The sequence below is a fragment of the Mobula birostris genome, chromosome 16 (assembly GCF_030028105.1).
Source record: "Mobula birostris isolate sMobBir1 chromosome 16, sMobBir1.hap1, whole genome shotgun sequence".
NCBI classification, from domain to species: domain Eukaryota; kingdom Metazoa; phylum Chordata; class Chondrichthyes; order Myliobatiformes; family Myliobatidae; genus Mobula; species Mobula birostris.
Window position 1 is genome coordinate 79,819,248 of NC_092385.1, and position 14,054 is coordinate 79,833,301.

The 14,054-nt window shown below is 41.5% G+C and overlaps 1 protein-coding gene across 8 annotated transcripts in view; it reads right to left on the minus strand.

The window, feature by feature from the left end:
• atrip (ATR interacting protein) overlaps positions 1-14,054 on the minus strand; it is a 50,521-nt gene that overhangs the window by 1,853 nt on the left and 34,614 nt on the right. For 6 of the 8 annotated variants that reach the window (XM_072280978.1, XM_072280980.1, XM_072280974.1 and 3 more), the window contains 4 exons: positions 9,871-10,013; positions 1,907-1,998; positions 1,662-1,748; positions 300-552 (listed from right to left, as the gene is read on the minus strand). In XM_072280978.1, coding sequence (XP_072137079.1) covers positions 300-552; positions 1,662-1,748; positions 1,907-1,998; positions 9,871-10,013 — 575 coding nt within the window. Of the gene's footprint in view, positions 1-299; positions 553-1,661; positions 1,749-1,906; positions 1,999-5,850; positions 5,944-9,870; positions 10,014-14,054 lie in introns of those variants that run through there. The other 2 variants (XM_072280975.1, XM_072280982.1) reach the window with 2 other exon arrangements.

Here is a 14,054-nt window from a genome sequence, read left to right on the forward strand (position 1 = left end):
CAAGTAATTTTTCCACATCTCTGTTCTAAATGGACATCCTTCAACCCTGAAGTCGTGCCCTCTTGTCCTAGACTCCCCCTACCATGGGAAATAACTTTGCCATATCTAATCTATGAACTGCAGCAATTCAGAGAGGCAGCTCAACAACACCCGCTCACATGCAGTTGGGGAAAAATGTTAACACACTTGCTAATTGTGCCCAAATCCTATGAAAGAGTTTTAAAAATTACTAACTGTGCCCCATGACACTTTGTATTAAAAATGTTATATTAAAAAGAATTAAGAAAAATATCTCTCACCTTCATTTTCTTCCAGATCCGGTAGTTGTTTAAAAATAGCTTTAATTCCATGCATAACTTGATCATATAAGTGCAATACAACAAAACAATGGTCTGTAAAGTTTTTGTCCCTCTGTGAAAGGGAGTGCAGCAGCATTACTGTTTCTCGCAGAAACTGCACTATAGCTTGATTACCCAGTGAAGGGAGATCCTGTGTGGATAGTCGAATGGTAAGCCACTGTCGGTGTAACATAACTATTAAAGTCTTCAATATCTGCAAAATAAGAAAATGCAAACGTATACTTGCTGGAGGTTAAAAGAATGTGGGGAAAATCTTATTGAAATCTATCAAATATTGAAAGGCCTAAATAGAGTGGATGGTGGAGAGTATATTTCCAATAGTGTCAGGGTTTAGGATCAGAGGGCACAGCCTCAGAATAGAGGGACGTCCATTTAGAACAGAAATGAGGAGGAATTTCTGTTGACAGAGGGTTGTGAATCTGTGCAATTTACTGTCATAGAGTCAAGTCACTGAGAATATTTAAAAACAGACATTGATAGGTTCTTGATTAGTCAGGACATTAAAGGTTACGGGGAGAAGGCAAGGAAATGGGTTTGAGAGGAATAACAAATCAGCCATGATGCAATGGTGGAGCATACTCAATGGGTCAAGTGGCCTAATTCTGTTCCTGTCTTATGATAACTACTACTTAGTCACATAAAGTTCTTACTTACTCACAATGAATGCTATATCATATGTAAACAACCAATATCACAGAGCATTTCAGCATAATTTTAGCATTTCAAATTGCAGATTTCTCAAGTATGAAGGAAGAATGTTCAGTGTCATGAATCTTTTATAACTATCAACATATCTGTCTGTGACAACTCAATGAATGGAACAAATAAAATATGCATTGCAGAAGCAAAGGAGTCTATCTGATTCAAGCTCTGAAAATGATGTTATAAATGATTCACTGGAAATCAAGTAACTGATTATAAGAAAAAAAGGCACTTAAAAGTTGTGTGAATGGTAGAATTAAAAATCTTACAGGCAGAAAAGGTAAAATCACCAGTAGTGTCATACTTATATTGGAGAAGATTTTGAGATTACAGATGTGACATCAAGTATATTCTTTTCTTTACATTGTCATAAGTCATAATCAAATCATGTCCTACATGCAGAGTTAAGACTGGATAGCTTGGCCTTTGAAACTTTACTTCAAAATTTTCTTCATTCTGATGCTAAACATGCACTGCATCCTAAATTATTAGTAAATATAATCAGTTTTTAAATTTGTGAACAACTCCTGAATCTGCTCAAGTTAAAACCAAAATGACAGACACTGAGTAAAGAATTAACAATATTTCTGTACTGGTTACCTCAGTATTGCATGGACAGTCTAGTTCTACCAACACAGCACTGGCACCAGAATGAGACAAACCAAATTTGGTGATGAATCGAACAATCTATTGAAATGGAGAAATTTGAGCGTTGTTTAGTATCTGAGTAATCAAAAAAATAAGATTGTCCTAAATACCAAGTAGGACATTTTAAAAAAATTATCAACTTTTTTTTAAAAAAGTATTAATTTTACAACAGAAAAAAATGCAGATTTGGAACTGACCTCTTGTTCAAGCTGGAGCCAGAGCCCTTCTGAAGCAGAGTTGTCAGGTCTGGAGGAAGCATACATGTATAGGTTAAGAAACAGGCACGCTGCTGCAAAGAACAAAAAGTAAATTATTAAAAAGTATCTAAAACTATATAAATCAATTTGATGCATTACTGCTGGATCAGAAACAATAGCAGAAATGTTGGAAATACTCAGCAGCTAAAACAGGACGATTAAAAAAAAAGAAAAACAGTAGTTTGTTTCAATAAGTCACCAGCACATCAAAAGAAATCCAAATGGCACAATTGATAATACCAATAACAACTGTGCATTTTGCTCTGCTTCCAAAATTGTGTGCTTTAAATTTCAGTTGCAGAGTATAACAGGGTTCTCAAACAACATACACAAAATGCTGGAGGAACTCAGCAGGTCAGGAAGTGTCTATGGAAATGAATAAGCAGTCAAGGTTTTGGGCCCAGACCCTTTTTCAAGACTGGAAAGGAAGCAGGAAGACACCAGAATACGGAGGTGGGGGGAGGGAAAGCAGGACAAGCCAGAAGGTGAAAGGTGAAGACAAGTACAAGTGGGTGGGAAGGTAAAGGACTGGAGAAGAAGGAATCTGATAGGACAGGAGAGTGGAACATGGGCAAAAGGGAAAGAGAAGGGGCACAGGGGGAGGTGATAGGCAGGTGAGAAGAAGAGGTAGGAGGTCCGAGTGGGGAATAGAAAAAGAGGGAAGGGGAAGGGAAAAGAACAAAAAGAAAAAATTACTGGAAGGAGAGATGGATGATCATGTCATCAGATTGTTTAAAAAAATTATCATCAGTCCTGTTGAAGGGTCTCAGACCAATACATTGACTATTCATTCATTTCCAGAGAGCTGCCTGACCTGTTGAGTTCTTCCAACATTTTGTGTATGTTGCTCTAGATTTCCAACATCTGTTGAATCACTTGTGCTAATGATTGACAGTTGTTAAAATATAGTATGAGGCCTAGCAATCAGGAAAAAGTTTCAGGTATACAAGACATAAGGTAATTCTGCAAATGCTGGAAATCCAGAGTAACACAAACAAAATGTTTGAGGAACTCAACAGGTTAGGCAGCATCTATGGAAAGGAAGAAAGAATCAACATTTTAGGCTGAAACTTCGTAAGGACTTCTTCAGGCATAAAAGCATTCAAATATGGGCAGAATTAATATATGAATGTTACACTGTGAAACGTTCAATGATAACATAATCAAATTAAATCATTATGCAAGCCAAAAAGGTGTGGTAAAGATTGATAAGTCATCCCAGGGTTTTGAAAAAGGTGGCTGAAGATATTGTGGAGGCATTAGTAATGATCTTTCAGGAATCAATTGATTCTAGCATGGTTCTGGAGGACTGGAAAATTGCAAATGTCACACCACTCTTCAAGGAGGGAGAGGGGCAGAAGAAAGGAAATTTATAGGTCAGTTAGTTTGATCTCAGTGGTTGAGAAGATGTTGGCGTCAATTGTTAAGAATGTGGTTTTGGGAAATGATAAAATAGACCGTAGTCAGTATGATTTCCCTAAGGGAAAATCTTGCCTGACACATGTTTTATTTTTTTTAAAGAAATAATAAACAGGATAGACAAAGGAGAATCGGTGGATGTTGTGTACTTGGAATTTCAGGCCTTTGACAAAGGTGCCACACATGAAGCTGCTTCACAAGATAAGTGCCCCTGGTATTACATGAATGATACGAGCACAGATAGAGCATTGGCTGATTGGCCAGAGACAAAGAGTGGGAATAAAGGGAGCCTTTTCTAGTTGGTTGCCAGTGACTAGTGGTATTTTCCAGGATCTGCGTCAGGACCGATTCTTTTTACATTATATGTCAATGAATAAGATGATGGAATTGATGGCTTTGTTGCAAAGTTTGCAGATGATACAAAGATAGGTGGAGGGGAAGGTTGTTTTGAGGAAGTAGAGAGTCTCCATAAGGGCAAACAGATTAGGAAAATGGGCAAAGAAATGGCAGATAGAATACAGTGGTGGGAAGTGTATGGTCATGCACCTTGCTAGAAGAAATAAAAGCGTAGAGACTATTTTCTAAAAGGAGAGAAAATTCAAAAACTTGGGGAGTCCTCGTGCAGGATTCCATAAAGGTTAATTTGCAAGTTGGGTTGGTGATGAGGAAGGTAAAGGTTATGTTAGCATTCATTTTGAGAGGACTAGAATGTAAAAGAAGGATATAATGTTGAGGCTTTATAGAACATCAGTGAGGCCTCATTTGGAGTATTGTGAGCAGTTCTGGGCCCCTTATCCAAGAAAGGATGAGCTAACATTGGGGAGGTTTCAAAGGAGGTTCACAAAAATGATTCTGGGTTTGAAAGGCTTGTCACATGAGGAGCTTTTGATGATTCTGGGCTTCTACTCACAGGAATTCAGGAGAATGAGGGGCTGAAACCTATTGAAAGTTGAAAAGCCTCGAAAGAGTGGATGTGGAGAGGATATTTCCTATGGTGGGGGAATCTAAGAACAGAGGACACAGCCTCAGAATAGAGGGGTGTCCTTTTAAAATGGAGATGAGGAAGAGGAATTTCTTTAGCCAGGGAGTGGTGATTCTGTGGAATTCATTGCCACAGGCACTGTGAACGCTAAGTCATTGGGTATATTTACAGCAGTAGTTGATAGATTCCTGATTAGTCAGGCATGAAGGGATACGGGGAGAAGGCAGGAGATGAGGGCTGAGAGGGGGAAATGAATCAGCCATGATGAAATGGCAGAGCAAACTCGATGGGCCAAATGGCCAAATTCTGCTCCTATATCCTATGGTCCTCACAGGAGAAACAGTATCAGTAATTGCTGATCAAAACAATGAGAAGAATGTGTATGATTTAAAATTTTTGATTACAAGTGTTATATCTGTTAGATCACAAAGCTCTAAATAAAAGGTGCTGTTGGTGTGGGGCAGGAAATTACAATGACAAGTGATAAAGTTCAGTCATAATGTGAGGATTGAATAGAGGTGTTGCACAAATTGAAAACCCTACCTCACTTGTTCTTCAGTGTGGATGAGACTGTATTGTGAGCACATAAACACTATGAATGAGATACATCAATAACTCGGCTAGAAACATACAATTCACTTAAATGATTGTTTCGGATGCACCTTGCATCTCAATATCATAGTAAGGTTTTCCGACAAAATACCCTTCACAGAGATAGTTTTTTTAAAAGAAGGGTAATGTCAGGTCTAATTATTCTGGGAAACCTTTACAATATTCCCATCTGATCTCCAATCCCACTCAGCTGGGAATAGATGGAATAGAAAAATGAATCAAAAATTTAAAAGATGTTTAAAATTAATATCCATGGATTTTTGAGGCATATTCCAGATTAAAACTCCATTATCAGGGGCATGTTAAAACTATCAGTGTTAAATTCATGTACTCTTCAAAACTCAAGCAACTTTGAGCAAGTATTATATCAGAATTGAAAAAACTAAAAATTGTAATAATTCCCACAGGGTAGTTAGTCAGAGCAATTTTATTCACTCCCACCAGAGCGACATAAACAACTGATCGCTCTTCTCAGTATCCAACAGGATATAAGATATGCAGGAATATCAAGTCAAGTCACTTCCTATTGTCATTTCAACCATAACTGCTGGTACAGTACACAGTAAAAATGAGACGACGTTTTTCAGGACCATGGTGCTACATGAAACAATACAAAAACTACACTGAACTACGTAAAACAACACAAAACTACACCAGACTACAGACCTACCCAGAACTGCTTAAAGTGCATAAAACAGTGCAGGCACTACAATAAATAATAATAAATAATAAACAAGACAGTAGGCACAGTAGAGGGTATACATGTAGTAGGTTGTGTCAGTCCAGGCTCTGGGTATTGAGGAGTCTGATGGCTTGGGGGAAGAAACTTACATAGTCTGGTCGTCAGAGCCCGAATACTTCGGTGCCTTTTTCCAGATGGCAGGAGGGAGAAGAATTTGTATGAGGGGTGTGTGGGGTTCTTCATAATGCTGTTTGCTTTACGGATGCAGTGTGGAGTAAACGTCTGTAATGGTGGGATAACAATTGGTGAAGTGCTGACATGCACAGCTCTAGATTAGCCCCCAAGTTAAAAAAGATTCAATATACACATATTTTGGAACCGGCAAGTTTATTATTGATAACTGAACACAAAACTTTGCAACTGTGGAAACACTTGCTTACACCAATCACAAAATTACACTAAAATATACTCAATATGCCATTTCAGCCCTGGGGAAAAGGCTCCAACTATCCACACGATCAATGCCTCTCATTATCTTGTACACCTCTATCAGGTCACCTCTCATCCTCCGTCACCCCAAGGAGAAAAGGCCGAGTTCACTCAACCTATTCTCATAAGGCTCGCTCTCCAATCCAGACAAAATCCTTGTAAATCTCCTCTGCACCCTTTCTATGGCTTCCACATCCTTCCTGTAGTGAGGCGACCAGAAATGAGCACAGTACTCCAAGTGGGGTCTGATCAGGGTCCTCTATAGCTGCAACATTACCTCTCGACTCTTAAACTCAATCCCACGATTAACGAAGGCCAATACACCGTATGCCTTCTTAACCACAGAGTCAACCTGCATAGTAGCTTTGAGTGTCCTATGGACCCAGACCCCAAGATCCCTCTGGGCCTCCACACTGCCAAGCATCTTACCATTAATACTTTATTCTGCCGTCATACTTGACCTACCAAAATGAACCACCTCACACTTATCTGGGTTAAACTCCATCTGCCACTTCTCAGCCCAGTTTTGCATCCTATCGATGTCCCGCTGTAACCTCTGACAGCCCTCCACACTATCCACAACACCCCCAACCTTTGTGTCATCAGCAAACTTACTAAGCCATCCCTCCACCTTCTCATCCAGGTCATTTATAAAAATCATAAAGAGTAGGGGTCCCAGAACAGATCCCTGAGGCACACCACTGGACACCAACCTCCATGCAGAATATGACCCGTCTACAACCACTCTTTGCCTACTGTGGGCAAGCCAGTTCTGGATCCACAAAGCAACAGTCCCCTTGGATCCCATGCCTCCTTACTTTCTCAATAAGCCTTGCATGGGGTACCTTATCAAATGTCTTACTGAAATCCATACACACTACATCTACTGCTCTACCTTCATCAATGTGTTTAGTCACATCCTCAAAAAATTCAATCAGGCTCGTAGGGCACGACCTGCCTTTGGCAAAGTCATGCTGACTATTCCTAATCATATTATGCCTCACCAAATGTTCATAAATCCTGCCTCTCAGGATCTTCTCCATCAACTTACCTAAGACTCACTGGTCTGTAATTTCCAGGGCTATCCCTACTCCCTTTCTTGAATAAGGGAACAACATCCACAACCCTCCAATCCTCCAGAACCTCTCCCGTCCCCATTGATGATGCAAACATCATCGCCAGGGGCTCAGCAATCTCCTCTATCGCCTCCCACAGTAGCCTGGGGTACATCCCATCCGGTCCTGGTGACTTACCCAACTTGATGCTTTCCATTAAGTATTCACTAAGTACCTCTACTATCTCCTCCAGTTCCATACACACTTTTCCACTGTCACGCTTGATTGGTCCTATTCTCTTACATCTTATCCTCTTGCTCTTCACATACTTGTAGAACGCCTTGGGGTTTTCCTTAATCCTGTCCGCCAAGGCCTTTTCATAGCCCCTTCTGGGTCTCCTAATTTCATTCTTAAGCTTCTTCCTGCCAGCCTTATAATCTTCTCCATCTCTATTATTACCTAGCTTTTTGAACCTTTCATAAGCTCTTCTTCTTGACTAGATTTACAACAACCTTTGTACACCATGGTTCCCGTACCCTACCATCCTTTCCCTGTCTCATTGGAACGTACCTATGCAGAACCCCACACAAATATCCCCTGAACATTTGCCACATTTCTTCCATACGTTTCCCTGAGAACATCTGTTTCCAATTTATGCTTCGAAGTTCCTGCCTGATAGCCTCATATTTCCCCTTACTCCAACTAAACATTTCCCTAACTTGTCTGCTTCTATCCCTCTCCAATGCTATGGTAAAGGAGATAGAATTGTGATCACTGTCTCCAAAATGCTCTCCCACTGAGAGACCTGACGCCTGACCAGGTTCATTTCCCAACACCAGATCAAGTACAGCCTCTCCTCTTGTAGGCTTCTCTACATATTGTGTCAAGAAACCTTCTTGAACACACCTAACAAACTCCACCTCAACTAAACCCCTCACACTAGGGAGATGCCAATCAATATTTAGGAAATTAAATTCTCCCACTACAACAACCCTGTTATTATTACACCTTTGCAGAATCTGACTCCCTATCGGCTCTTCGATGTCCCTGTTACTATTGGGTGGTCTATAAAAAATACCCAGCAGAGTTATTGACCCTTTCCCATTCCTAACTTCCACCCACAGAGACTCCGTAGACAATCCCTCCATGACTTCCTCCTTTTCTGCAGCCGTGACACTATCTCTGATCAACAGTGCCACACCCCCACCTCTTTTGCCTCCCTTCCTGTCCTTTCTGAAACATCTAAAGCCTGGCACTTGAAGTATCTATTCCTGCCCCTGTACCATCCAAGTCTCTGTAATGGCCACAACATCATAGCTCCAAGTGCTGATCCACGCTCTAAGCTCATCCGCTTTATTCATAATACTCCTCGCATTAAAATACACATCTCAAACCATCGGTCTGAGCATGTCCCTTCGCTATCACCTGCCTATCCTCCCTCTCGCACTGTCTCCAAGCTTTCTCTATTTGTGAGCCAACCACCCTTTTCTCTGTCACTTCAGCTCGGTTCCCATTCCCCAGCAATTCTAGTTTAAACTCTCCCCAGTAGCCTTAAGCAACCTCCCCACCAGGATATTGGTCCCCCCCCCCCCCCGAGAATCAAGTGCAACTCGTCCTTTTTGTACAGGTCACTCCTGCCCCAAAAGAGGTCCCAATGATCCAGAAATCTGAATCCCTGCCCCCTGCTCCAATCCCTCAGCCACGCATTTATCCTCCATCTCATTCTATTCCTATATTAACTGTCATGTGGCACAGGCTTACTTTTGAGGTCCTGTTTCTCAACTTCCTTCCTAACTCCCTATAGTCTGTTTTTAGGACCTCCTCCCTTTTCCTACCCATGTGGTTGGTACCAATATATACCATGACCTCTGGCTGTATACTTAGTTTCCATACTTCGTTATGATACAGGAGACTGTTTAGACATGTCAATCTATACAACTGTTCAAACAATTACATCAATCTCATTTTCCTTCCCAATTTATTTTCCTGCAGTCTATAATCTCATACATGCCTATCAATTCTCTCATATTACCAATTAATCTAAAAGCCTTTGGAAGGTGGAAGGGAACCACAGCAAATGTGGGAAACACACGTCACAGGAACAATATGCAAACTCCGCCACAATTTCATTGGAGCTGGTACCCAATTCTATGCATACACGTTGGACTATGCAGGGATAGGATAAAAGCATTCTTGAAAATGACTTGGATGAACCATCAAGATATCACAATTTGGTTTACAAAACAGGGTAGGAATCTTGACTGTTTCCTTGACACCTGGCCAAGGAGACCCAAAGCAAAGACAATTCAAAGTTGATATTTTTCATTTGGCATTCTTTTAGTGCATTATTTTCTAACTTTTGATGGGGTTTGCAGAAGTACTACATATTTGAAGGCCTTAATAACAAATAGCACTCTTGCAGAATATGGAAAGAGAAAAATATATGGAAAGCCAGCATTCACTGTGTAAAATATTACACTTTATGACATGATAAATTAAAAAAAGCTACTTCAGTGCTGTGATAAAAATTTGAAGGGTAAACTAAAGTAGCTGACCAAGGGAAACCAATTTTTAAATGTTCATCCAACAAAGCTTACAAACAGCACACTTGATACAAAAGTAATAGCAAAAACCAATCAACTACTTAAGAGCACCTTTTTTTTACCTGACTGTGAGCAAAACCTTGAGGCCAATTCCACATGATCTGCAAGATTTGCCAGGATCTGGACAACAAGTAGGACAGTGGAACATGAAGAATCTGGAGAAAGGCAACGCAGTAGCACTTGGCTGCTCAATAAATGGTGAAACCTGGCAGAAAGTCCAAATAAAATTTGTTTAAATAAAAGAGTGTGTGGGGGGGGGGGTGTGGAATGGAGGGTGTGGAGCAGTCAGGAGTGCCCAATGCATCACCAGCACTGGCCTACCCAACATCAAGGACATATATACAGAAAGATGCCGGGAGGAGGCCAGCAATATCATGAAGGATCCCACCCATCCTACTCCGACCTGTTTGTCGCATTCCCATCAAGGAGGAGACTATGTAGCAGCCATGACAGGGCCACGAGACTCAAAACCAGCCACTTTCACCCAGCTGTAAGGCTGATCAACACCTCCAACCACTAATCCATCCACCATTCTACTTTAATCATTTCCTGTCAGAGTCACCTGTACAAGAACACTTCTGTACCTAGCATCAGTTTATGGACATACCATCAATATACAGTGCCCATAAGTATTAACCCCCTGCACCCTGGAAATTTTATTGTTTTATTGTTCTTACAGTAAAGAAAAGTGCATCCAGCTGTATCTCCTTGAAGACTGTGTTTGGGAATTTGGAGCAGCAGCTGGATGACCTTTGGCTTGTAAGGGACAGTGAGATCATCAATTGGAGTTACAGCGAAGTAGTCACCCCAAAGTTGCAGGAGGTGAGTAGCTAGGTGACTGTCAGGAGAAATGGAAATGTGAATGGGCAGTTAGCACAAAGCGCCCCTGTGGCCGTTCCCCTAATAATAAGTATATCATTTTGGATACTGTTGTGGGGGATGACCTCCCAGGGGAATGCCAAGGTGACCAGGTTACTGGCACTGAGTATAGGTCCGTGGTGCAGAAGGCAGAGAGAGAGAGAAGAGGGGAGTGGTGGTGATAGGGATTCAATAATCAGAAGAACACACAGGAGACTCAGACCACCTGGATTGTATGTTGCCTTCCAGGTGCCGGGGTCAGGGATGACTTGGATCGCATCCATTGCATCTTGGAGGGAGGAGGGAGAGCAGCCAGACGACTTGGTACATACTGGTACCAATGACATAGGAAGGAAAAGCAGAGGTCCTAAAGAGAGAATTTAGAGAGCGAGGCAGAACGTTGAGAAGAGGAGCTCCAGGACAGTAATTTCTGGATTGCTACCTGTGCCATTTACCAGTGATTTAGCAGATAAATGTGTGGCTGAGAAGCTGGAGCAGGGGACAGGGCTTCAGGTTCTTGGATTATTGGGATCTTTTCCAGGGGAAGTATGACCTGTACAAAAGTGACAGGTTGCACCTGAAGCAGACAGGATCCAATATTCTCATGGGCATGTTTGTTAGAGCTCTTGGGGAGGGTTTAAACTAATTTGGCAGTGCGGTTTGAACCAGAGCAAAGGGACTCAGGATAGGACAGATGGTAAAAAAGCAAAGATTGCGTGCAGTCAGACTGTCAGGAAGGCCAGCAGATGGTAGGACAACATTGCAGCCAGCAGGGCCAGTATCAGTGCATTAGAATCAAAAAGCATAGCAAATATAGTACTCAAAAGTGTTATATCTCAATGTACGGAGTGTAAGAAATAAAGAGGATGATCTTGTTGCACTGTTACAGATTGTCAGGTATGATGTTGTGGCCATCACTGATTCATGGCTGAAGGATGGTTGTAGTTGGGAGCTGAATGTCCAAGCTTACACGTTATATCGGAGGGATAGGAAGGTAGGCAGAGCGTGTAGTGTGCCTCTGCTGGAAAAGAATAGCATCAAATCATTAGAAAGATGTGACATAGGATCAGATGTTGAATCCTCATGGGTTGAGTTAAGAAACTGCAAAGGTAAAAGGACCTTGATGCCAGTTATATACAGGCCTCCCAACCATAACTGGCATATAGACCACAGATTACAATGAGAAATAGAAAAGGCGTGTCAAAAGGGTAACGTTACGAGAGTCACGGCAGATTTTAACATGCGGGTCGACTGGGAAAATCAGGTTGGTCATGGATCTCAAGAGAGTGAGTTTGTTGAATGCCTACAAGATGGCTTTTTAGAGCAGTTTGTCGTTGAGTGTACTAGGTGATCAGCTATACTGGATTGGGTGTTATGTAATGAACCAGATGCAATTAGGGAGCCTTAGGTATAAAAACCCTGAGGAGTCAGTGATCACTATACGACTGAATTAAACTTGAAATTTGATAGGAAGAAAGTAAAGTCTGACATAGCAGTATTTCAGTGGAGTAAAGGAAATTTCAGTGGTATGAGAGAGGAGTTGGCCAAAATAATTTGGAAGGAGATGCTGGCAGGGATGACAGCAGAGCAGCAATGACATATGTTTCTGGGGGAAATGAGGAAGGTGCAGGATAGATGTATTCCAAGAACAAAGAAATAATCAAAAAATGGCAAAACAGTACAACTGTGGCTGACAATGCAAAAACAGGGGGCATACAACAGAGCGAAAATTAGCAGGAAGATAGAGGATTGGGAAGCTTTTAAAACCTACAGAGACAACTAAAAGAATCATTAGGAGGGAAAAGAACAAATCTGAAAGCAAGCTAGCACAGCAAACAATATCAAAGCAGATAATAAAAGCTTTAAGTATGTAAAAAAATAAAAGACAGATGAAAGTGGATATAGGACTACTATAAAATGAGGCTGGAGAAATAATATGGGGGCCAAGGAGTTGGCAGATGGACTAAATGAGTATTTTGCATCAGTCTTCACTGTGGAAGACACTAGCAGTGTGTCAGATGTTGAAGGGTGTGAGGGAAGAGAAGTGAGTGCAGTTACTATTACAAGGGAGAAGGTGTTCAAAAAGCTGAAAGCCCCAAGGGTACATAAGTTACCTGGACCAGATGAACTGCACCCTAGGGTCCTGAAAAAGGCAGCAATAGAGATTGTGGAGGCATTAGTAATGATCTTTCAAAAATCATTGGACTCTGGCATGGTACCAGAGGACTGGAAAATTACAAATGTCACTCCACTCTTTAAGTCTCTATTTCCTGAGGAGACTGAGGTCCTTTAACATCTGTCGGACGATGCTGAGGATGTTCTACGGGTCTGTGGTGGCCAGTGCTATCATGTTTGCTGTTGTGTGCTGGGGCAGCAGGCTGAGGGTAGCAGACACCAACAGAATCAACAAACTCATTCGTAAGGCCAGTGATGTTGTGGGGATGGAACTGGACCCTCTGACGGTGGTGTCTGAAAAGAGGATGCTGTCCAAATTGCATGCCGTCTTGGACAACGTCTCCCATCCACTACATAATGTACTGGTTGGGCACAGAAGTACATTCAGCCAGAGACTCATTCCACCGAGATGCAACACAGAGCGTCATAGGAAGTCATTCCTGCCTGTGGCCATCAAACTTTACAACTCCTCCCTTGGAGGGTCAGACACCCTGAGCCAATAGGCTGGTCCTGGACTTATTTCCTGGCATAACTTACATATTACTATTTAATTATTTATGGTTTTATTACTATTTAATTATTTATGGTGCAACTGTGATGAAAACCAGTTTCCCCCAGGAACAATAAAGTATGACTATGACTATTACTAAGATAGGAGGAAGGCAGCAGAAAGGCAATTATAGACCAGTTAGATTGACCTCAGTGGATGAGATGATAGAGTACCTGGAGACACAGGACAAGACAGAACAATGTCAGCATGGTTTCCCTCAGGGAAAATCTTGCCCAACAAACCTGTTGGAATTCTTTGAGGAGATTTCACGTAGATAAAGGGAATGCAGTGGATGTTGTATATTTGGACTTTCAGAAGGCCCTTGACAAGGTGCCATACTACTTACCAAGAGCCCAGGAAATTACAGGAAAGTTACTGGCATGGTTAGAACATTGGCTGATTGGTAGGAGGCAGGGAGAGGGATAAAAGGATCATTTTCTGGTGGCCTGTAGTGACTAGTGATATTCTGTGGGGGTCGGTGTTTTTTATGCTTCTTTTTATGCTGTATATCAATGATTTAGATGATGGAATAAATGGCTTTGTTGCCAAGTTTACAGATGATACGAAGATTTGTGAGGGGGAAGTAGTGTTGAGCAAACATTGAGGCTGCAGAAGGACTTAGATAAATGAGGAGAATAGGAAAGAAAGTGGCAAATAAAATAC